The following is a 24,390-nucleotide window of genomic DNA, read 5'->3' on the forward strand; positions in this document are numbered from 1 at the left end:
ATACTTTATTACATGTAACTGTTTAAAACCCAATCTGAATACTTTTTCTATAGTTCTGTAGGCTATATAGCTTTTTACCACAAAACATTGATTATTTGTCTCTCTAAAATAATATTATCTTGCAATATATATACAGTACCAGTCAAAAGTTTGGACACACCTACTCATTCTAGGGTTTTTCCTATTTTTTTTTATACTATTTTCTACATTGTAGAATAATAGTGAAGACGTCAAAACTATGAAATAACACATATGGAATCATATGACCCCTCCTGTCTCAGCCTCCAGCATTTATGCTGCAATAGTTTATGTGTCGGGGGGCTAGGGTCAGTCTGTTAAATCTGGAGTATTTCTCCTGTCTTGTCCAGTGTCCTGTGGGAATTTAAGTATGCTCTCTCTCTAATTATCTCTCTATTTTTCTTTCTTTCTTTCTTTCTTTCTTTCTTTCTTTCTTTCTTTCTTTCTTTCGTTCTTTCTTTCTTTCTTTCACCCTCTCTCTCTGAGGACCTGAGCCCTAGGACCATGCTTCAGGACTACCTGGCCTGATGACTCCTTGCTGTCCCCAGTCCACCTGGTATTGCTGCTGCTCCAGTTTCAACTGTTCTGCCTGCGGCTATGGAACCCTGACCTGTTCACCGGACGTGCTACCTGTCCCTGACCTGCTGTTTTCAACTCTTTAGAGACAGCAGGAGCGGTAGAGATACTCTGAATGATCGGCTATGAAAAGTTAAATGACATTTACTCCTGAGGTGCTGACCTGTTGCACCCTCGACAACCACTGTGATTATTATTATTTGATCCTGCTGGTCATCTATGAACGCTTGAACATCTTGGCCATGTTCTGTTATAATCTCCAACCGGCACAGCCAGAAGAGGACTGGCCACCCCTCATTCCTCTCTAGGTTATTTCCTAGGTTCCGGCCTTTCTAGAGAGTTTTTCCTAGCCACCGTGCTTCTACACCTACATAGCTTGCTGTTGGGGTTTTAGGCTGGGTTTCTGTACAGCACTTTGAGATATCAGCTGATGTAAGAAGGGCTTTATAAATACATTTGATTGATATAATAACCCAAAAAGTGTTAACTTCTCTAGGGTAGGGGGCAGAATTTGGAATTTTGGATGAAAAGCATGGCCAAATTAAACTGCCTTCTACTCAGGCCCAGAAGATAAGATATGCATATAATTAGTATATTTTGATAGAAAACACTCTAAAGTTTCCGAAACTGTTAAAATAATGTCTGTGAGCATAACAGAACTCATTTAGCAGGCGAAAACCTGAGAAAAATCCATTCAGGAAGTAGGATTTTGTTGTTGTTGTTGGAGTTTTCTATTCAATGCCATTACGGTATCCATTGACTTAGGACTCAAATTGCAGTTCCCATGCCTTCCACTAGATGTCAATAGTCTTTAGAAATTGTTTCAGGCTTGTATACTGAAAAATGAGGGAGTAAGAGCAGTCTGAATGAGTGGACCCTGACGTGTCACAGAGCTTTTTCATGGTCACAACCGAGAGAGTGCCGTTCTTGTTTACCTTTTATATTGACGACGTTATTGTCCGGTTGAAATATTATCGATTATTTAGGCTAAAAACAACCTGAGGATTGAATATAAACATTGTTTGACATGTTTCTATGAACTTTACGGATACAATTTGGATTTTTTGTCTGCCTGTTGTGACTACGTTTGAGCCTGTGGATTACTGAAGAAAATACGCAAACAAAGCGGAGGTTTTCGGATATAAAGAGAGAATTTATCGAACAAAAGGAACATTTATTCAATAAATGAATGTCTTCTGAGTGCAAACATATGAAGGTCATCAAAGGTAAGTGATTAATTTGATCTCTATTTCTGACTTGTGTAACTCTTCTACTTGGCTGGTTACTGTTTGTAATGATTTGTCTGCTGGGCTATGTTCTCAAATAATTGTAAGGTATGCTTTCGCGGTAAAGCATTTTAAAATTCTGACACCGTGGTTGGATTCACAAGAAGTTAATCTTTAAGCCTATGTAAAATAGTTGTATCTTTTCTGAATTTTTATAATGAGTATTTCTGTATTTGAATTTGGCGCTCTGCAATCTCACTGGATGTTGGCCAGGTGGGACGCTAGCGTCCCTCATACCCTAGAGAGGTTAAACAAATCAAAATATATTTTAGATTCTTCAAAGTAGCCTCTCTTTGCCTTGATGACAGCACAGCATTCTCTCAACCAGCTTCACCTGGAATGCTTTTCCAACAGTCTTGAAGGAGTTCCCACATATGGTGAGCACTTGTTGGCTGCTTTTCCTTCGCTCTGCGGTCCAACTCATCCCAAACTATTTCAATTGGGTTAAGATCGGGTGATTGTGGAGGCCAGGTCATCTGATGCAGCACTCCATCACTCTCCTTCTTGGTCAAATAGCCCTTACACAGCCTGGAAGTGTGTTGGGTCATTGTCCTGTTGAAATACAAATGATAGTCCCACTAAGCACAAACCAGATGGGATGGCGTGTCTCTGCGGTAGCCATGCTGGGTAAGTGTGCCTTGAATTCTAAATAAATCACTGACAGTGTTACCAGCAAATCACCCTCACACCTCCTCCTCCATGTTTTACGGTGGGAACCACACATACAGAGATCATCTGTTCACCTACTCTGCGTCTCACAAAGAAATGGCAGTTGGAATCCAAAATCTCAAATTTGGACTCATTAGACCAAAGGACAGATTTCCACCAGTCTAATGTCCATTGCTCGTGTTTCTTGGCCCAAGCAAGTCTCTTCTTCTTATTTGTGTCCTTTAGTAGTGGTTTCTTTGCAGCAATTTGACCATGAAGGCCTGATTCACGCAGTCTTCTCTGAACTGTTGATGTTGAGATGTGTTTGTTACTGGGGCTGATAACTGGGGCTGATAACTTTAATGAACTTATCCTCTGCAGCAGAGGTAACTCTGGGTCTTCCTTTCCTGCGGCGGTCCACATGAGAGACAGTTTCATCATAGCGCTTGATGGTTTTTGCGACTGCACTTGAAGAAACTTTAAAATTTCTTGAAATTTTCCAGATTGACTGACCTTCAAGTCTTAATGTAATGATGGACTGTAGCAAGGGGGTAGCAAGTTTTAAGTTCCTCGGCATACACATCACAGACAAACTGAATTGGTCCACTCACACAGACAGCATCGTGAAGAAGGCGCAGCAGCGCCTCTTCAACCTCAGGAGGCTGAAGAAATTCGGCTTGTCACCAAAAGCACTCACAAACTTCTACAGATGCACAATCGAGAGCATCCTGGCGGGCTGTATCACCGCCTGGTACGGCAACTGCTCCGCCCTCAACCGTAAGGCTCTCCAGAGGGTAGTGAGGTCTGCACAACGCATCACCGGGGCAAACTACCTGCCCTCCAGGACACCTACACCACCCAATGTTACAGGAAGGCCATAAAGATCATCAAGGACATCAACCACCCGAGCCACTGCCTGTTCACCCCGCTATCATCCAGAAGGCGAGGTCAGTACAGGTGCATCAAAGCTGGGACCGAGAGACTGAAAAACAGCTTCTACCTCAAGGCCATCAGACTGTTAAACAGCCACCACTAACATTGAGTGGCTGCTGCCAACACACTGACACTGACTCAACTCCAGCCGCTTTAATAATGGGAATTGATGGGAAACGATGTAAAATATATCACTAGCCACTTTAAACAATGCTACCTAATATAATGTTACATACCCTACATTATTCATCTCATATGCATACGTATATACTGTACTCTATATCATCTACTGCATCTTTATGTAATACATGTATCACTAGCCACTTTAACTATGCCACTTTGTTTACATACTCATCTCATATGTATATACTGCACTCAATACCATCTACTGTATCTTGCCTATGCCGTTCTGTACCATCACTCATTCATATATCCTTATGTACATATTCTTTATCCCCTTACACTGTGTATAAGACAGTAGTTTTGAAATTGTTAGTTAGATTACTTGTTGGTTATTACTGCATTGTCGGAACTAGAAGCACAAGCATTTCGCTACACTCGCATTAACATCTGCTAACCATGTGTATGTGACAAATAAAATTTGATTTGATTTGATTTGTTGTTTCTCTTTGCTTATTTGAGCTGTTCTTGCCATAATATGGGCTTGGTCTTTTATGAAATAGGGCTATCTTCTGTATACCACCCCTACCTTGTCACAACACAACTGATTGGCTGAAACGCATTAAGAAGGAAAGAAATTCCACAAATTAACTTTTAACAAGGCACACGTGTTAATTTAAATAAATTCCAGGTGACTACTTCATGAAGCTGGTTGAGAGAATGTGCAAAGCTGTCATCAAGGCAAAGCGGACGGCTACTTTGAAGAATATCAAATATTTGTTGTTTACTACATGTGTTATTTCATCATTTTGATGTCTTCACTATTATTATACAATGTAGAAAATAGTAAAAATAAATAAAATAAAAAAATTGGAATGAGTAGGAGTGTCCAAAGTTTGACTGGTACTGTCTTTTCACAAGCCCTTAAGAAGAAAAAATAAAAGCTCTCTCTTTCACAAGATGTGTTCTTAATTCATTCAAATTTACCAACATTTCTGAAAAATCCATATATGGCATTTTGGAACTCTTAAACTCTTGATATTGACACTACGCACTCATCCTAAACATTCTGACAGGAAGCTCTTGCACAAGCAAAAACACACACACACACACACACACACTATTTACCATGCCTGCGAAAGGAGTGGGTGCTCCTTGTCCGTCTCCTTGTGTGGCCCGGGTGTGTTGCCGGGGCAGCTCTGTGTTGTCAGGACAGGTCAGGGGTCTCCTCTGCTCTCTGACTCCTCCTCATACGCTCCCCTCAGAGCCCCCTGCCTACAGACCTGATCTGCTTCCCTCTGTCTCACCTGGAGATGGAGGGAGGGAGTGAGAGAGAGAGGGAGGAGAGAGAGAGAGAGAGAGATGGATGGCGAGAGGCAGAGAGAGGGATGAGGGAGAAACGAGAGAGACAAAGGGAAAGACTGATCATTGATCACCTAAGCCCATTTTTTTAATACAGAAAAAACATTGCAGCTGCAGTAATACATACATACTCCCTCTTTACTCCCTCTTTACTCCCTCTTTACTCCCTCTTTACTCCCTCTTTACTCCCTCTGCCCCCTTCCTCTTTTTGTTAAAGCTTCACACCCCGTGTCTCATCTACACCTCCCCATCTGCACTCAGCTGATACTGTACACACACTCCCTTCCTGTTTCATTCATAACACGCACACACACACACACACACAGAGGAGATGAGAGAGCGCGGCTAAACTAAAGACGAGACGGTCGTGGTCTTATTCATATTTCATGATGCTACGCTTGTTTTTATAGGCTGATACGCACACACACACACACACACACATACACACACACACACTGACAGATACATACACAAACACACAATGACAGACAGATACGCCAACGCACCACACACACACACATACACACACACATACACACTGACAGATACATACACAAACACACAGTGACAGATACGCCAACGACACACACACACAACACACACAGTGACACACACACACACACACACACACACACACACACACACACACACACACACACACACACACACACACACACACACACACACACACACACACACACACACACACACACACACACACACACACACACACACAGATACATACACAAACACACAATGACAGACAGATACGCCAACGCACCACACACACATATTCAAAAAACGCTCCGCTCCAGTTTGGGTGATTTATCTAGCCTAAATGATTCCACTGCCCACTCAAGCCTGTCCTATCGGTCTGTCAGCTCTTCCCCGTACTCTCCTTTCTCTGGCCTCGTCTGCTCCTTTTAGTGGAACAATTCGGCCGAGCAGATGAACTCCTATTCATCATAATCATCAACTATCGTCTATGTATCACAGATTAACCAGGGGAGTCCGTCAGGGTAAAGTTTGACCCGTTAATCCCACTGGTCATCTGCATTAATCCAGCCATGTTCCTAATGTGGTTTCCCTGGAAAACAATCTCCATTCCCATGGATTAGGTCAACTAGGCAGCTACGCCAGGCTGTGCCACGTGGCACGCGGGCAAAGGGGAGGGCTGGAGGCCCTGGGAGAGACGCCCAGGAGGATAGGACACATACACGGGTCACACGCCCTCCAGCTCCATGCGTCAAGAGGGCAGAGGGCAGATACATTGGGGATTTAACCTCTTGTTGTAAACAACAGCCGTATAGCAGAGGTGAAACCCTACCCAATCCTCCCCGCCCTGTCCTGTATGGAATGCCGTTAGGGTCCCCCGTGTCTCAATACCCAGCATCAATACCCATCAACCAGGACACTCTTGACTCCTGACACACTCTCCAGCAGTCTCTCTAGCTGCTCTGCACTGCAGTGTTTTTGACTGGGTACTGCTGTGCTATAGATAAAACCTTTACATACCACAACTAGGCCACAGGGACACTTTATGGGTTTAACTAGCCACATGCAACGCAACCAACCAACCACCAGTCAACAAACCAACCAACCATCCACCAACCACACACAACACCACTAAAGCAACACCACACCACGGGAACTGTGTGGAGGAGCTGTATGGAGGAGCTGTATAGAGGAGCTGTATAGAGGAGCTGTATGGAGGAGCTGTATAGAGGAGCTGTATAGAGGAGCTGTGTGGAGGAGCTGGAGGAGCTGTATGGAGGAGCTGTATGGAGGAGCTGTATGGAGGAGCTGTATAGAGGAGCTGTATGGAGGAGCTGTATAGAGGAGCTGTATGGAGGAGCTGTATAGAGGAGCTGTATAGAGGAGCTGTATGGAGGAGCTGTATAGAGGAGCTGTATAGAGGAGCTGTATAGAGGAGCTGTATGGAGGAGCTGTATAGAGGAGCTGTATAGAGGAGCTGTATGGAGGAGCTGTATAGAGGAGCTGTATAGAGGAGCTGTATAGAGGAGCTGTATAGAGGAGCTGTATGGAGGAGCTGTATAGAGGAGCTGTATAGAGGAGCTGTGTGGAGGAGCTGTATAGAGGAGCTGTATAGAGGAGCTGTATGGAGGAGCTGTATAGAGGAGCTGTATAGAGGAGCTGTATGGAGGAGCTGTATAGAGGAGCTGTAAGGAGGAGCTGTATAGAGGAGCTGTATAGAGGAGCTGTATAGAGGAGCTGTATGGAGGAGCTGTATGGAGGAGCTGTATAGAGGAGCTGTGTGGAGGAGCTGTATAGAGGAGCTGTATAGAGGAGCTGTGTGGAGGAGCTGTATAGAGGAGCTGTATGGAGGAGCTGTATAGAGGAGCTGTATGGAGGAGCTGTGTGGAGGAGCTGTATAGAGGAGCTGTATAGAGGAGCTGTATAGAGGAGCTGTATAGAGGAGCTGTATGGAGGAGCTGTATAGAGGAGCTGTATAGAGGAGCTGTATAGAGGAGCTGTATGGAGGAGCTGTATAGAGGAGCTGTATAGAGGAGCTGTATAGAGGAGCTGTTTGGAGGAGCTGTATAGAGGAGCTGTATAGAGGAGCTGTGTGGAGGAGCTGTATAGAGGAGCTGTATGGAGGAGCTGTATAGAGGAGCTGTGTGGAGGAGCTGTATAGAGGAGCTGTGTGGAGGAGCTGTATAGAGGAGCTGTATAGAGGAGCTGTGTGGAGGAGCTGTATAGAGGAGCTGTGTGGAGGAGCTGTATAGAGGAGCTGTATAGAGGAGCTGTATGGAGGAGCTGTATGGAGGAGCTGTATAGAGGAGCTGTATAGAGGAGCTGTATAGAGGAGCTGTATGGAGGAGCTGTATAGAGGAGCTGTATAGGTTCAAGGCTGTCGTTAAGGATTGTTGTAAACACTAAACACCCTTGGTTTAGTCACACATGGTAGTTCCCATAAGTGCAGTTTTCCATCAACTGTCATGGCTCTAGCCTAGTTCCAGATCATTGTGACTATATGAGTTGGCAAGACAGCACAAGACAGGTGGTCTTAATGGCCATGTACTTTAATCATCTCCACCCGGCACAGCCAGAAGAGGACTGGGCACCCCTCAGAGCCTGGGTCCTCTAGGTTTATAATCTCCACCCTGCACAGCCAGAAGAGGACTGGGCACCCCTCAAAGCCTGGGTCCTCTAGGTTTATAATCTCCACCCGGCACAGCCAGAAGAGGACTGGGCACCCCTCAGAGCCTGGTTCCTCTAGGTTTATAATCTCCACCCGGCACAGCCAGAAGAGGACTGGGCACCCCTCAGAGCCTGGTTCCTCTAGGTTTATAATCTCCACCCGGCACAGCCAGAAGAGGACTGGGCACCCCTCAGAGCCTGGTTCCTCTAGGTTTATAATCTCCACCCGGCACAGCCAGAAGAGGACTGGGCACCCCTCAGAGCCTGGGTCCTCTAGGTTTATAATCTCCACCCGGCACAGCCAGAAGAGGACTGGGCACCCCTCAGAGCCTGGTTCCTCTAGGTTTATAATCTCCACCCGGCACAGCCAGAAGAGGACTGGGCACCCCTCAGAGCCTGGGTCCTCTAGGTTTATAATCTCCACCCGGCACAGCCAGAAGAGGACTGGGCACCCCTCAGAGCCTGGTTCCTCTAGGTTTATAATCTCCACCCGGCACAGCCAGAAGAGGACTGGGCACCCCTCAGAGCCTGGTTCCTCTAGGTTTATAATCTCCACCCGGCACAGCCAGAAGAGGACTGGGCACCCCTCAGAGCCTGGTTCCTCTAGGTTTATAATCTCCACCCGGCACAGCCAGAAGAGGACTGGGCACCCCTCAGAGCCTGGTTCCTCTAGGTTTATAATCTCCACCTGGCACAGCCAGAAGAGGACTGGGCACCCCTCAGAGCCTGGGTCCTCTAGGTTTATAATCTCCACCCGGCACAGCCAGAAGAGGACTGGGCACCCCTCAGAGCCTGGGTCCTCTAGGTTTATAATCTCCACCCGGCACAGCCAGAAGAGGACTGGGCACCCCTCAGAGCCTGGTTCCTCTAGGTTTATAATCTCCACCCGGCACAGCCAGAAGAGGACTGGCCACCCCTCAGAGCCTGGGTCCTCTAGGTTTATAATCTCCACCCGGCACAGCCAGAAGAGGACTGGGCACCCCTCAGAGCCTGGTTCCTCTAGGTTTATAATCTCCACCCGGCACAGCCAGAAGAGGACTGGGCACCCCTCAGAGCCTGGTTCCTGAGTTTTTTCTAGCCACCATGCCTCTATATCTGCATTGCTTGCTCTCTGGGGTTTTAGGCTCGTTTTTTTTATAAGCACTTTGTGACAACTGCTGTTGAGAAAAGGGCTATATAAATACATTTGGTTATTTACAAACAGATCTGGGTCCAGGCTATAATGGCTCCACTTTATGAAAAAGCTCACTTTGTGTTTACATTTAAACTCAGTGATACTATCCAGATATGGCCTTGTCACATGTCACAGTCTCATAACAGGAAGTGACCTTGCCCACTCAAGAACCATTACGCGAAACTTCACCAGGAAGTAGATAATAGTCATAACATAACAACAATGGGGGATGGGAGATGTGGGCGGGTCACGGCAACTTTCAGTTGAGAACAGAGAGATCCAGTATCACCTAACCTGTTCATGTGAAACACAACAAACGTATTCATCAACTAAAGGGAGTGTAGTTCTGAAAATAATAGAAGTTACCCAACACGAGGCCTACTAGTTTGGCAAATAGCAAATCATCTGGAGAGAGAGAGATGCTGTAACCGGCATGATGACATTTCTACGTTTCTGTGCAGTGACACGAAGCAGCTCCTCCATACAGCTCCTCTCATTCCCTCCTGTTGAAGCTGTGATCGAAGAGAAAACTCTCTGAAGCGAGTGAAGAAGTCGCTGACATTTTTCCAGACATGCAAAAATATTTTGATTCTAGCCTCCATCTAGCCACCAGTGAGAGGAGAGCAGTATCTGTAAGGTAAGTGTATTCTAGCTAGCCTCCATCTAGCCACCAGTGAGAGGAGAGCAGTATCTGTAAGGTAAGTGTACATCACAGTGAGTCCGTGTGTGTGTGTGTGTGTGTGTGTGTGTGTGTGTGTGTGTGTGTGTGTGTGTGTGTGTGTGTGTGTGTGTGTGTGTGTGTGTGTGTGTGTGTGTGTGTGTGTGTGTGTGTGTGTGTGTGTGTGTGTGTGTGTGTGTGTGTGTGTGTGTGTGTGTGTGTGAGTGTGTGTGTGTGTGTGTGTGTGTGTGTGTGTGTGAGTGAGTGAGTGAGTGAGTGAGTGAGTGAGTGAGTGAGTGAGTGAGTGATGTGAGTGAGTGAGTGAGTGAGATTACATGCACGTGCCTTCTTGCCCGCCTGTGAGTGTAATACAAATGGCTCTTCAGCAGTCGGCCCCGTGCAGCCTGTCCTGTCCTCTGCTGCCCGTAGTGAACTCATTAGCCCTACAGACTTGAGGAAAATGAACTGGGTGACAGCCACTTAACCATGGGAATGACTCCACTGAGACGGAAACCACACAGCTATCAAAGAGCCAGCAGCCAGCCTAGGGCTGGGCGATATATTGAAATTCATTTCATACCCCTTTTACGTCTCAACTGACAAAAGCAGAGCAGACCTCACTACAACGGGAGTATCAATGAACATTATTGTGGGAAATTCATGCTGTCTAGTCTGTGATTTATACATGTGCAATGAGCATAAAAAAAGACAGATTTATATAAGGAACTGACAACTCGTTCTCATTTGGAGAAATAAGCATCTTCTTACCCGGGTAGGCCACTTGATTTCAACATCTAAACAAAATGAACAGGCCGTGTTGTTCAAACAGGTGGAGACGGACAGGAGGGTGTATTCATAACAGCTCAACTGTTCTACCTTAACAAGCAAATAGATCCAAGTTGACTAGCCCTGCGCTGAGACCTGCACTGTGCATGGTTCTGATTCCATTTGTAACAAAAAAGGGCATCGACAGAGTTGAAAGCCAGATCAGTGATTGTTGCAAAACACAGGTTAAACCATTTTGATCAAATAATGACATTATTTAAACTAAATGACTTGTTGCGGAAGGCTTATATTTCACCTAGGTATAAATGTACAAACCCTTAATTCATTAGATTAATCCTGACTGTTTGAAATTGTGCAACGAAGTGTATTTAGAGAAAACATTTTACAAAATGGAGATGTCCGTCCGTCCGTCAGTCAGTCAGACAGACAGACAGACAGACAGACAGACAGACAGACGGTCTGTCTGTCTGTCTGTCTGTCTGTCTGTCTGTCTGTCTGTCTGTCTGTCTGTCTGTCCCTTTGTCTGTCTGTCTGTCCTGTCTGTCTGTCTGTCTGTTGTCTGTCTGTCTGTCTGTCTGTCTGTCTGTCTGTCTGTCTGCCCTCTCTCCCTTTGTCTGTTGTCTGTCTGTCTGTCTGTCTGTCTGTCTGTCTGTCTGTCTGCCCTCTCTCCCTTTGTCTGTCTGTCTGTCTGTCTGTCTGTCTGTCTGCCCTCTCCCTTTGTCTGTCTGTCTGTCCTCTCTGTCTGTTGTCTGTCTGTCTGTCTGTCTGTCTGTCCGTCTGTGTCCGTCTGTGTCTGTCTGTCTGTCTGTCTGTCTGTCTGTCTGTCTGTCTGTCTGCCCTCTCTCCCTTTGTCTGTCTGTCTGTCTGTCTGCCCTCTCTCCCTTTGTCTGTCTGTCTGTCTGTCTGTCTGTCTGTCTGTCTGTCTGTCTGTCTGTCTCCCTTTGTCTGTCTGTCTGTCTGTCTGTCTGTCTGTCCCTTTGTCTGTCTGTCTGTCTGTCTGTCTGTCTGTCTGTCTGTCTGTCTGTCTGTCTGTCTGTCCGTCTGTGTCTGTCTGTCCGTCGTCTGTCTGTCTGTCTGTCTGTCTGTCCTGTCTGCCCTCTCTGACAAGAGAACAAGTCTGTCTGTCTGTCAATGCCCTCTCTCCCTTTGTCTGTCTGTCTGTCTGTCTGTCTGTCTGTCTGTCTGTCTGTCTGTCTGTCTGTCTGCCTCTCTCTCCCTTTGTCTGTCTGTCTGTCTGTCTGCCCTCTCTCCCTGTTGTCTGTCTGTCTGTCTGTCTGTCTGTGTCTGTCTGTCTGTCTGTCTGTCTGTCTGCCCTCTGTCTCCCAGTCTGTGTCTGTCTGTCTGTCTGTCTGTCTGTCTGTCTGTCTGTCTGTCTGTCTGTCTGTCGTCCGTCTGTCCGTCTGTCTGTCTGTCTGTCTGCCTGTCTGTCTGTCTGTCTGTCCCTCTCTCCCTTTCTCTGTCTGTCTGTCTGTCTGTCTGTCTGTCTGTCAATGCCCTCTCTCCCTTTCTCTGTCTGTCTGTCTGTCTGTCTGTCTGTCTGTCTGTCTGTCTGTCTGTCTGTCTGTCTGTCTGTCTGTCTGTCTCTCTGTCTCTCTGTCTCCTCTGTCTGTCTGTCTGTCTGTCTGTCTGTCTGTCTGTCTGTCTGTCTGTCTGTCTGTCTGTCTGCCCTCTCTCCCTTTCTCTGTCTGTCTGTCTGTCTGTCTGTCTGTCTGTCTGTCTGTCTGTCTGTCTGTCTGTCTGTCTGTCTGTCTGTCTGTCTGTCTGTCTGTCTGTCCGTCTGTCTGTCTGCCCTCTCTCCCTTTCTCTGTCTGTCTGTCTGTCTGTCTGTCTGTCTGTCTGTCTGTCTGTCCCTCGGGAGATCGGCTGACAAGAGAACAAGTAATATTGTCTGTCTGTCAATGCCCTCTCTCCCTTTCTCTGTCTGTCTGTCTGTCTGTCTGTCTGTCTGTCTGTCTGTCTGTCTGTCTGTCTGCCCTCTCTCCCTGTCTGTCTGTCTGTCTGTCTGTCTGTCTGTCTGTCTGTCTGTCTGTCTGTCTGTCTGCCCTCTCTCCCTTTCTCTGTCTGTCTGTCTGTCTGTCTGTCTGTCTGTCTGTCTGCCCTCTCTCCCTTTCTCTGTCTGTCTGTCTGTCTGTCCCTCAGTCTGTCTGTCTGTCTGTCTGTCTGTCTGTCTGTCTGTCTGTCTGTCTGTCTGTCTGTCTGTCTGTCTGCCCTCTCTCCCTTTCTCTGTCTGTCTGTCTGTCTGTCTGTCTGTCTGTCTGTCTGCCCTCTCTCCCTTTGTCTGTCTGTCTGTCTGTCTGTCTGCGGGAGATCGGCTGACAAGAGAACCGTAATATTGTCGTATTGACAATGCCGTCCTCTCCCTTTCTCTGTCTGTCTGTCTGTCTGTCTGTCTGTCTGTCTGTCTGTCTGTCTGTCTGTCTGTCTGCCCTCTCTCCTTTCTCTGTCCGTCTGTCTGTCTGTCCGTCTGTCCGTCCCGTCCCGTCTGTCTGTCCGTCCCGCCTGTCCCGCCCGTCTGTCGTCTGCCCTCGCCCCTTTCTCTGTCGTCCCGTCTGTCTGTCCGTCAGTCTGTCCGTCCGTCTGTCGTCCGTCTGTCTGTCTGTCTGTCTGTCTGTCTGTCTGTCTGTCTGTCTGTCCGTCCGTCTGTCTGTCTGTCTGCCCTCTCTCCCTTTCTCTGTCGCTTGTTTTTCTTCTTACAGCCACACACAAAAAAAGGGCAACGCACGTGCGCACAGATCTTGTTGGCCTGGGTTACACCCTGGGTGTTTTGCCGACATAACATAGGTCAGATACGATCTAGCAAACGACTAGCCAGGGACAACAGTTGAGTGTGTCAGTATAGGTTGACTGGCACCAGCTGATAAGATAAAGTTCATTTAGGCCCTTCCCTTGCTCTGCTCTGTGAGCCTGTGGCTGAGTGTGTGGCACAGCAGTGGCAGTTGGCTCCCCTGGAAGAAGGGTCTCTATCTGTGCTGCTCCGCTATAGGCTAATCATCTTAGAGCACGGTGCTCCACAACGCGCGCACACACACACACTTGACTTCTCTCAACAGCCGTCACAGAATACACCAGACACGGACCTAGTACTAATCGCTCACAGTGCGCGTTCCATACGCTCAGAGTCCATTGAATCCCGTTAAATGTTCAGCTGGTTGTACAGTCGTGGCCAAAAGTTTTGAGAATGACACAAATATTCATTTCCACAACGTTTGCTGCTTCAGTGTCTTTAGATATTTCTGTCAGATGTTACTATGGAATACTGAAGTATACAGTGCCTTGCGAAAGTATTCGGCCCCCTTGAACTTTGCGACCTTTTGCCACATTTCAGGCTTCAAACATAAAGATATAAAACTGTATTTTTTTGTGAAGAATCAACAACAAGTGGAACACAATCATGAAGTGGAACGACATTTATTGGATATTTCAAACTTTTTTAACAAATCAAAAACTGAAAAATTGGGCGTGCAAAGTTATTCAGCCCCCTTAAGTTAATACTTTGTAGCGCCACCTTTTGCTGCGATTACAGCTGTAAGTCGCTTGGGGTATGTCTCTATCAGTTTTGCACATCGAGAGACTGAAATTTTTTCCCATTCCTCCTTGCAAAACAGCTCGAGCTCAGTGAGGTTGGATGGAGAGCATTTGTGAACAGCAGTTTTCAGTTCTTTCCACAGATTCTCGATTGGATTCAGGTCTGGACTTTGACTTGGCCATTCTAACACCTGGTTATGTTTATTTTTGAACCATTCCATTGTAGATTTTGCTTTATGTTTTGGATCATTGTCTTGTTGGAAGACAAATCTCCGTCCCAGTCTCAGGTCTTTTGCAGACTCCATCAGGTTTTCTTCCAGAATGGTCCTGTATTTGGCTCCATCCATCTTCCCATCAATTTTAACCATCTTCCCTGTCCCTGCTGAAGAAAAGCAGGCCCAAACCATGATGCTGCCACCACCATGTTTGACAGTGGGGATGGTGTGTTCAGGGTGATGAGCTGTGTTGCTTTTACGCCAAACATAACGTTTTGCATTGTTGCCAAAAAGTTCAATTTTGGTTTCATCTGACCAGAGCACCTTCTTCCACATGTTTGGTGTGTCTCCCAGGTGGCTTGTGGCAAACTTTAAACAACACTTTTTATGGAAATCTTTAAGAAATGGCTTTCTTCTTGCCACTCTTCCATAAAGGCCAGATTTGTGCAATATACGACTGATTGTTGTCCTATGGACAGAGTCTCCCACCTCAGCTGTAGATCTCTGCAGTTCATCCAGAGTGATCATGGGCCTCTTGGCTGCATCTCTGATCAGTCTTCTCCTTGTATGAGCTGAACGTTTAGAGGGATGGCCAGGTCTTGGTAGATTTGCAGTGGTCTGATACTCCTTCCATTTCAATATTATCGCTTGCACAGTGCTCCTTGGAATGTTTAAAGCTTGGGAAATCTTTTTGTATCCAAATCCGGCTTTAAACTTCTTCACAACAGTATCTCGGACCTGCCTGGTGTGTTCCTTGTTCTTCATGATGCTCTCTGCACTTTTAACGGACCTCTGAGACTATCACAGTGCAGGTGCATTTATACGGAGACTTGATTACACACAGGTGGATTGTATTTATCATCATTAGTCATTTAGGTCAACATTGTATCATTCAGAGATCCTCACTGAACTTCTGGAGAGAGTTTGCTGCACTGAAAGTAAAGGGGCTGAATAATTTTGCACGCCCAATTTTTCAGTTTTTGATTTGTTAAAAAAGTTTGAAATATCCAATAAATGTCGTTCCACTTCATGATTGTGTCCCACTTGTTGTTGATTCTTCACAAAGAAATACAGTTTTATATCTTTATGTTTGAAGCCTGAAATGTGGCAAAAGGTCGCAAAGTTCAAGGGGGCCGAATACTTTCGCAAGGCACTGTAAGTACAAGCATTTCATAAGTGTCAAAGGCTTTTATTGGCAATTACATGAAGTTAATGCAAAGAGTCAATGTTTGCAGTGTTGACCCTTCTTTTTCAAGACCTCTGCAATCCGCCCTGGCATGCCGTCAATTAACTTCTGGGCCACATCCTGACTGATGGCTGCCCATTCTTGCATAATCAATGCTTGGAGTTTGTCAGAATTTGTGGGTTTTTGTTTGTCCACCCGACTCTCAATGGGATTAAAGTCTGGGGAGTTTCCTGGCCATGGACCCAAAATATCAATGTTTTGTTCCCCGAGCCACTTAGTTATCACTTTTGCCTTATGGCAAGGTGCTCCGTCATGCTGGAAAAGGCATTGTTCGTCACCAAACTGTTCCTGGATGGTTGGGAGAAGTTGCTCTCGGAGGATGTGTTGGTACCATTCTTTATTCAAGGCTGTGTTCTTAGGCAAAATTGTGAGTGAGCCCACTCCCTTGTCTGAGAAGCAACCCCTCACATGAATGGTCTCAGGATGCTTTACTGATGGCATGACACAGGACTGATGGAGCGCTCACCTTGTCTTCTCCAGACAAGCTTTTTTCCGGATGCCCCAAACAATCGCAAAGGGGATTCATCAGAGAAAATGACTTTACCCCAGTCCTCAGCAGTCCAATCCCTGTACCTTTTGCAGAATATCAGTCTGTCCCTGATGTTTTTCCTGGAGAGAAGTGGCTTCTTTGCTGCCCTTCTTGACACCAGGCCATCCTCCAAAAGTCTTTGCCTCACTGTGCGTGCAGATGCACTCACACCTGCCTGCTGCCATTCCTGAGCAAGCTCTGTACTGGTGGTGCCCCGATCCCACAGCTGAATCAACTTTAGGAGACGGTTCTGGCGCTTGCTGGACTTTCTTGGGCGCCCTGAAGCCTTCCTCACAACAATTGAACCGCTCTCTCCTTGAAGTTCTTGATGATCCAATAAATGGTTGATTTTGGTGAAATCTTACTGGCAGCAATATCCTTGCCTGTGAAGCCCTTTTTGTGCGAAGCAATGATGACGGCATGTGTTTCCTTGCACCATGGTTGGCAGAGGAAGAACAATGATTCCAAGCACCACCCTCCTTTTGAAGCTTCCAGTCTGTTATTCAAACTCAATCAGCATGTCAGAGTGATATCCAGCCTTGTCCTCGTCAACACTCACACCTGTGTTCATGAGAGAATCACTGACATGATGTCAGCTGGTCCTTTTGTGGCAGGCCTGATATGCAGTGGAAATGTTTTTTTGTGGATTCAGTTCATTTGCATGGCAAAGAGGGACTTTGCAATTAATTGCAATTCATCTGATCACTCTACATAACATTCTGGAGTATATGCAAGTTTCCATCATACAAACTGAGGCAGCAAACTTTGTGAAAATTAATATTTGTGTCATTCTCAAAACTATTGGCCAAGACTGTATAGCATGAGTTTTTACTGATAAGCCTAGACTAGCAGGCCAGTTAGTCGCCCAGTGATCTAAAACAACTCAATTAACCCCATTAAACACACACCAGAGAGGATAGTTAGCGCAGCCCCTCAGAACAGAACAGAACACACAGAACAAGTGGGCTCCCTCTGCAGAGGATAATGGAGTGGGTCTGCAGACAGACAGCGTGGTTCGGCTCTACGTCATCACATCAACAGCAAGCCAATGGAGCCAATGAGACGAGACTGACACACAAGGGCGAGCAGCGTACAGACAGAATAGTGTCGGACCCCTAGAAGGGCTTTGATTTGTTCAGAAAGGAGCGGAGAGGAGACATTAACATGGGAACAGATGTGCGAGGCTGTATTTAACCTAAGTGTTTCTGGATGAGAGCACTGACACAGTAAAAGCCTTGTTGGGTAGAGGAGATGGTTTAAAAAGACAGACGCCTGCTGTGACCGACTGGCTTGCCTTCCCCGAAAACAAAAAACTCACTGCCCCCCCGCCCCTCCCATCTTCTCTTCTCCTCTCCCCTCTCCTGTCATTTCTCCATTCTCTCTCCACTCCTCCATCCTCTGTTCTTCTCTCCTCTACCGTGGTCTCCCTTCTTGTCTTCTTCTCTAACCCATGGACTCCCACAGAGCAGAGATGTGCTGGTGCCAACAACACCTTTTCCTCCATCTCCCACTCTCCTTTACTTCTTTCTCTGACTCGAGTCAGGTTTCAAGGATGGACTTTTTCTGGCATAAACAAACTACATCACTGCCTACATCACTGCCTACATCACTGCCTACATCACTACTTTAACCGAAATAAAATACAAAGAAAAAGGAGCTATTGAGATGTGGATCGTGGAGGTTATTTTTAACGAGATCATTTGGCAAGTGGCTAGTTTGAAAGGAGCTATTGAGATGTGGATCGTGGAGGTTATTTTTAACGAGATCATTTGGCAAGTGGCTAGTTTGAAAGGAGCTATTGAGATGTGGATCGTGGAGGTTATTTTTAACGAGATCATTTGGCAAGTGGCTAGTTTGAAAGGAGCTATTGAGATGTGGATCGTGGAGGTTATTTTTAACGAGATCATTTGGCAAGTGGCTAGTTTGAAAGGAGCTATTGAGATGTGGATCGTGGAGGTTATTTTTAACGAGATCATTTGGCAAGTGGCTAGTTTGAAAGGAGCTATTGAGATGTGGATCGTGGAGGTTATTTTTAACGAGATCATTTGGCAAGTGGCTAGTTTGAAAGGAGCTATTGAGATGTGGATCGTGGAGGTTATTTTTAACGAGATCATTTGGCAAGTGGCTAGTTTGAAAGGAGCTATTGAGATGTGGATCGTGGAGGTTATTTTTAACGAGATCATTTGGCAAGTGGCTAGTTTGAAAGGAGCTATTGAGATGTGGATCGTGGAGGTTATTTTTAACGAGATCATTTGGCAAGTGGCTAGTTTGAAAGGAGCTATTGAGATGTGGATCGTGGAGGTTATTAACGAGATCATTTGGCAAGTGGCTAGTTTGAAAGGAGCTATTGAGATGTGGATCGTGGAGGTTATTAACGAGATCATTTGGCAAGTGGCTAGTTTGAAAGGAGCTATTGAGATGTGGATCGTGGAGGTTATTAACGAGATCATTTGGCAAGTGGCTAGTTTGAAAGGAGCTATTGAGATGTGGATCGTGGAGGTTATTAACGAGATCATTTGGCAAGTGGCTAGTTTGAAAGGAGCTATTGAGATGTGGATCGTGGAGGTTATTAACGAGATCATTTGGCAAGTGGCTAGTTTGAAAGGAGCTATTGAGATGTGGATCGTGGAGGTTATTAACGAGATCATTTGGCAAGTGGCTAGTTTGAAAGGAGCTATTGAGATGTGGATCGTGGAGGTTATTAACGAGATCATTTGGCAAGTGGCTAGTTTGAAAGGAGCTATTGAGATGTGGATCGTGGAGGTTATTAACGAGATCATTTGGCAAGTGGCTAGTTTGAAAGGAGCTATTGAGATGTGGATCGTGGAGGTTATTTTTAACGAGATCATTTGGCAAGTGGCTAGTTTGAAAGGAGCTATTGAGACGTGGATCGTGGAGGTTATTAACGAGATCATTTGGCAAGTGGCTAGTTTGAAAGGAGCTATTGAGATGTGGATCGTGGAGGTTATTTTTAACGAGATCATTTGGCAAGTGGCTAGTTTGAAAGGAGCTATTGAGATGTGGATCGTGGAGGTTATTAAAGAGATCATTTGGCAAGTGGCTAGTTTGAAAGGAGCTATTGAGATGTGGATCGTGGAGGTTATTAACGAGATCATTTGGCAAGTGGCTAGTTTGAAAGGAGCTATTGAGATGTGGATCGTGGAGGTTATTTTTAACGAGATCATTTGGCAAGTGGCTAGTTTGAAAGGAGCTATTGAGATGTGGATCGTGGAGGTTATTTTTAACGAGATCATTTGGCAAGTGGCTAGTTTGAAAGGAGCTATTGAGATGTGGATCGTGGAGGTTATTTTTAACGAGATCATTTGGCAAGTGGCTAGTTTGAAAGGAGCTATTGAGATGTGGATCGTGGAGGTTATTAACGAGATCATTTGGCAAGTGGCTAGTTTGAAAGGAGCTATTGAGATGTGGATCGTGGAGGTTATTTTTAACGAGATCATTTGGCAAGTGGCTAGTTTGAAAGGAGCTATTGAGATGTGGATCGTGGAGGTTATTTTTAACGAGATCATTTGGCAAGTGGCTAGTTTGCAACAACTACCAGTGCAAAGTTTTTTTTTGCCTGCAAACATTGGTTTTGAATCGCAACGTCCTGGCATGTCTGCGTCGTGATTTGTTGGGAGAGTTGTCTGTCTGAAGAGGACCTACCCCCGGGAACAATTTATTTTCCAATATCGAAGTTGCCAAAAGAGGTCCATCACTGAAACCAGACCCTGGTCACTGTTGAATAGGGTCGGCTTTTTCGAGACTACTCCAAGAGAGGATCCCATCATTACAGAAGAATGAAGAGGTGGTGGCAGTGAGGCTCCCAAGCAGCACTGCTCTGATTAATGACTGAAATATTAAAAAGAGAGACAGAGAAAGGAACTGAGAGAGAGGGGATAGGGAAGGAGCGACAGACAGAAAGTGAGAGCGAGAGATAGGAGAGAGAGAAGGAGCGAGAGAGAGAGAGGAGAGAGAGAAGGAGCGAGAGAGAGACAGAGGAGAGAGAGAAGGAGAGAGAGAGAGAGAGAGAGAGAGAGAGAGGAGAGAGAGAAGGAGCGAGAGAGAGAGAGAAGGAGCGAGAGAGAAGGAGCGAGAGAGAGAGGAGAGAGAGAAGGAGCGAGAGAGAGAGAGAGAGAGAGAGAGAGAGAGAAGGAGCGAGAGAGAGAGAGAGGAGAAAGAGAAGGGAGAGAGAGAGAGAGAGAGAGAGAGAGAGAGAGAGAGAAGGAGCGAGAGAGAGAGAGAGAGAGAGAAGGAGCGAGAGAGAGAGACAGAGAGAGAGAGAGGAGAGAGAGAAAGAGAGGGGGGGTGATCTGTCAGTCAATGAGAAGCTGGCTCTGTACACAGTGCCTCGGGCTGCAATCCTACCGCTGCAAACAATTACAGGCTCACCTGCGACTGAGAGGAACATGGAAGCCAATCTCCCACCCTGCTGGAGGGGGATAAGCACTCGCTAACAGGGTACTGCCACTTAGAACGTAAACACGCACGCACGCACACACGCACGCACGCACGCACGCACGCACGCACGCACACACACACACACACACACACACACGCACGCACAGACATAAACAGTCTCCTCTTAACACCGCAACAGAACACTCAGGAGTCAGAATGGAATAGCAGTTAGGCCTAACTACCATTGCTGCTCATTATTTTGTCAGCAAGGAAAAAGCAAGGACTCACTGAGTTTGACTGTACATTTTTTATTTGACTGGAAACAAAAGGTTGAGAAATGAGTGATCCACTTTTACTGATAGAATTAGCATGTAATGTAGTAAGGAAGGATTAGTCATGCAAAATAACGTATCTAGTATTATAATGTTTGTAATCTAGCATTACAGTTAGTCATACGGTCTGGTCCAGAATTATTGGCACCCCTGTTTTCAATACTCCAGCACCCTCCCCTTCCCAGGATAACGACACTGAGCCTTTTTCTAAAACGTTTGATACGATTGGGGTTGTTGTCTTGCTGGATTGATCCACTTGCGGCCAGGCAGAGGCAACCAGGTTTTTGACTAAAATGTCCTGGTACTCGGTAAAGTTCATGATGCCGTTGACTTTAACAAGGCCCCCAGGACCAGTGGAAGCAAAATATCCCCATAACATTAACGATTCACCATCATATGTCAGCTCATTTTGCGAGACCACAGCCCGACAGCCCAGCTCACCGCAGCCAGAAATCACACTGAAACAGTGCAGAACCACACCAGGTATGTACTCCGCACACTAATATTCCACTCAAACCCAAGACTAAAACCCTCCATTTGCCGACAAATTTGTAGCCCGCTTTTTCTTTATATCTGAAAGGTACTGCCAGTATCAAAGCCTACACTTTTATTTCTGCCAAGCGAGGTATTCATGATTGCGGTATTATGTTTAAGTCCCGCCAAAGCCTCAGTATGAAACGTTGCCTTTTATCTTACCGGTTTTTAAATAATGAACGCTCTATTGTCCGACATCAAACTTGTCCCTGTCAATCACAAAGCTTCACAGAAATGCTTTTTAATGCATTTATTCTCACAATGTAAATGTACGTAGTTCTGTCCTTCAGCTGTTCTTGCCTATTGTTCATTTGGCCTGGGGGGGAACGCATGTCATTTAATCTTTTATTCTTGACTTTGACAAGTAGGCTAAATATTTAACGGCTATATTCAGCTAATAAACGACGTGTTAATCATATGCAATCGTTTCTAAACTTAAACTACGAATCTTTCTTTAGCCAAAGCAAATGGTGGGGAGTTTGAAAAGGGAGAAAGCGTGCGATGCTCTGATCCCATTGGCTGGTGATGATACATTTAACGCAGTATTAGGCCTAATATTTAGACCACTAATGATGGGTTAATACGAATGAGCTTCTTCCGCTATATATAATCTCTCTTTTCCAGATGTGCCTGTGCGCAATTACGCAAGCCTTGGAGTCACGAAAGCTATAGGTTACAATATCTTGTTGGAGATTTATCTTGAGCATGTTTTGCTAATGATTAGTCCTCTTTAGATAACCGTCTGCTGATACTATAAAAATATCAGTTGGCGAGGACGTTTGCTAGGAAGGTACCAACGTGCATAATACACTATACAAAAGTATGTGGACACCCATTCAAATGAGTGAATTCGGCTATTTCAGCCACACCCGTTGCTGACAGGTGTATAAAATTGAGCACACAACCGTGCAATCTCCGTAGACAAACATTGGCAGTAGAATGGCCTTACCGAAAGAGCTCAGTGACTTTCAACATGGCAAAGTCATAGGATGCCACCTTTCCAACAATTCCGTTCATAATATTACGGCCCTCCTAGAGCTGTCCCGGTCAACTGTAAGTGGGGGTGGCAGGTAGCCTAGTGGTTAGTAACCAAAAGGTTGCTGAATTGAATCCCTGAGCTGTCGTTCTGCCCCTGAACAAGGCAGTTAACCCACTGTTCTCCGGTAGGCCGTCATAGTAAAATTAAGTTAAATAAAAAAGTGCTGTTATTGTGAAGTGGAAATGTCAAGGAGCAGTGGAAACGCGTTCTCTGGAGCGATGAATCACACTTCACCATCTGGCATTCGACAGACAAATCTGGGTTTGACGGATGCCAGGAGAACGCTACCTGCCCCAATGCATAATGCCAACTGTAAAGTTTGGTGGAGAAAGAATAATGGTCTGGGTGTGTTCACTGCTCCACAGTCCAATGGCGACGAGCTTTACACCACTCCAGCCGACGCTTGGCATTGCGCATGGTGATCTTAGGCTTGTGTGCGGCTGCTCGGCCACGCAAACCCATTTCATGAAGCTCCCGACTAGCCGTTCTTGTGCTGACATGGCTTCCAGACGCAATTTGGAACTCGGTAATGAGTGTTGTAACCGAGGACAGGCGATATTAATGCTCTATTGAGCCATTGTTGCTCCTAGACATTTCCACTTCACAATAAAAGCACCGTGACAGCTCCAGCAGGGCAGAAATTTGACGAACGTACTTATTGGAATGTTGAAAGTTACCGAGCTCTTCAGTAAGGCCATTCTACTGCCAATGTTTGTCTATGGAGATTACATGGCTGTGTGCTCGATTTTATACACCTGTCAGCAGGTTGAAGGAGTGTCCACATACTTTTGTACATATATTGTATTTCAACGCTATTACTGACCATAGTGTTTACTTGTTCATTAGTCCAATGCTGCTAAGATACCAGCTCACCTGAATGTCTGCTCGTGTGCCAGTCAAATCAATACTAACCTCTGTGTATAAATTCATGTTATTGATACTTTATTTCTGGCATCTTGTGTTTACTACTAGGCCTCACCATCTGTCAAAACAGATGCTGTTGCTACGTAACACACACACACACACACACACACACACACACACACAGAGGGAGAGAGAGACAACTAATGATACTCGGAGACACTCTCCAGGAGGTCTTGTAGTTCCAACAGAACAAAAGATCCAAACAAGACAGGCGATTCCACGCCAGCGGGAGTGGAAAATATTCATGGTGTCGCAGATTGCAATTCTCACTAGGGATGTGACAAATGGTGAAAAAAATCTTTGCTTTTAAATTGTACTTTACTTTTTTTTTTAATGTAATTGGTTTTCTGTTAAAACGATAAGAAAAATGCACAAAATTGTGAATTCGCAATGCAGCTTCGCTGCTGCCAGCAATGGTTTGGGTCCCTTTCAGCTGGTCAAGCATTGCACATACTGTACCGTATGCTCCCACTGTGCCTCAATACCACCTCGCAAAGTTGTAGAGCTCTCTGTACCTCAACATACAGGGGAAGAAATCATCAACGACCCCTCTCATCCAGCCAATTGCCTCCTTCTACCCTCTGGTAGGCGCTACAGGCCACGTTAAGGATCCCAATTTGGTTTCCACTTTTAACGTTTAAATGTTCACACCCCATAATTCTCACATATGAACTTCATTGGGAGGACGGATGTTTAACAAGACATACGCCATATTTTATAACACACTATAAGGAGGACAATGACATGTACGGTTCACGGATCATTAAGTCTTACCGGAGGCATGTATAGGTCTAAAAAGGGCCTAAAATCGGGCACTTTCATTATGATTTTCACAAAAATGGTTTGTGATACAAACGTTAAAAAAAATTCCAAACTTTCGTCCTCCCAAATAAGTTTCTGAGAATTGCCCAAATATTTTCCTCTC

The 24,390-nt window shown here is 45.6% G+C and overlaps 1 protein-coding gene across 2 annotated transcripts in view; it reads right to left on the minus strand.

The window, feature by feature from the left end:
• The window catches only part of LOC112260175 (spermatid perinuclear RNA binding protein), a 145,822-nt gene that overhangs the window by 69,469 nt on the left and 51,963 nt on the right, over nucleotides 1-24,390 (minus strand). For both annotated transcript variants that reach the window (XM_024435074.2, XM_024435073.2), the window contains one exon: nucleotides 4,710-4,888. In XM_024435074.2, the coding sequence (XP_024290842.1) occupies nucleotides 4,710-4,712 (3 nt within the window). In that variant the 5' untranslated portion in view covers nucleotides 4,713-4,888. The remainder of the gene's footprint in view (nucleotides 1-4,709; nucleotides 4,889-24,390) is intronic.

The sequence above is a fragment of the Oncorhynchus tshawytscha genome, linkage group LG20, assembly GCF_018296145.1.
Source record: "Oncorhynchus tshawytscha isolate Ot180627B linkage group LG20, Otsh_v2.0, whole genome shotgun sequence".
Lineage (NCBI taxonomy): Eukaryota > Metazoa > Chordata > Actinopteri > Salmoniformes > Salmonidae > Oncorhynchus > Oncorhynchus tshawytscha.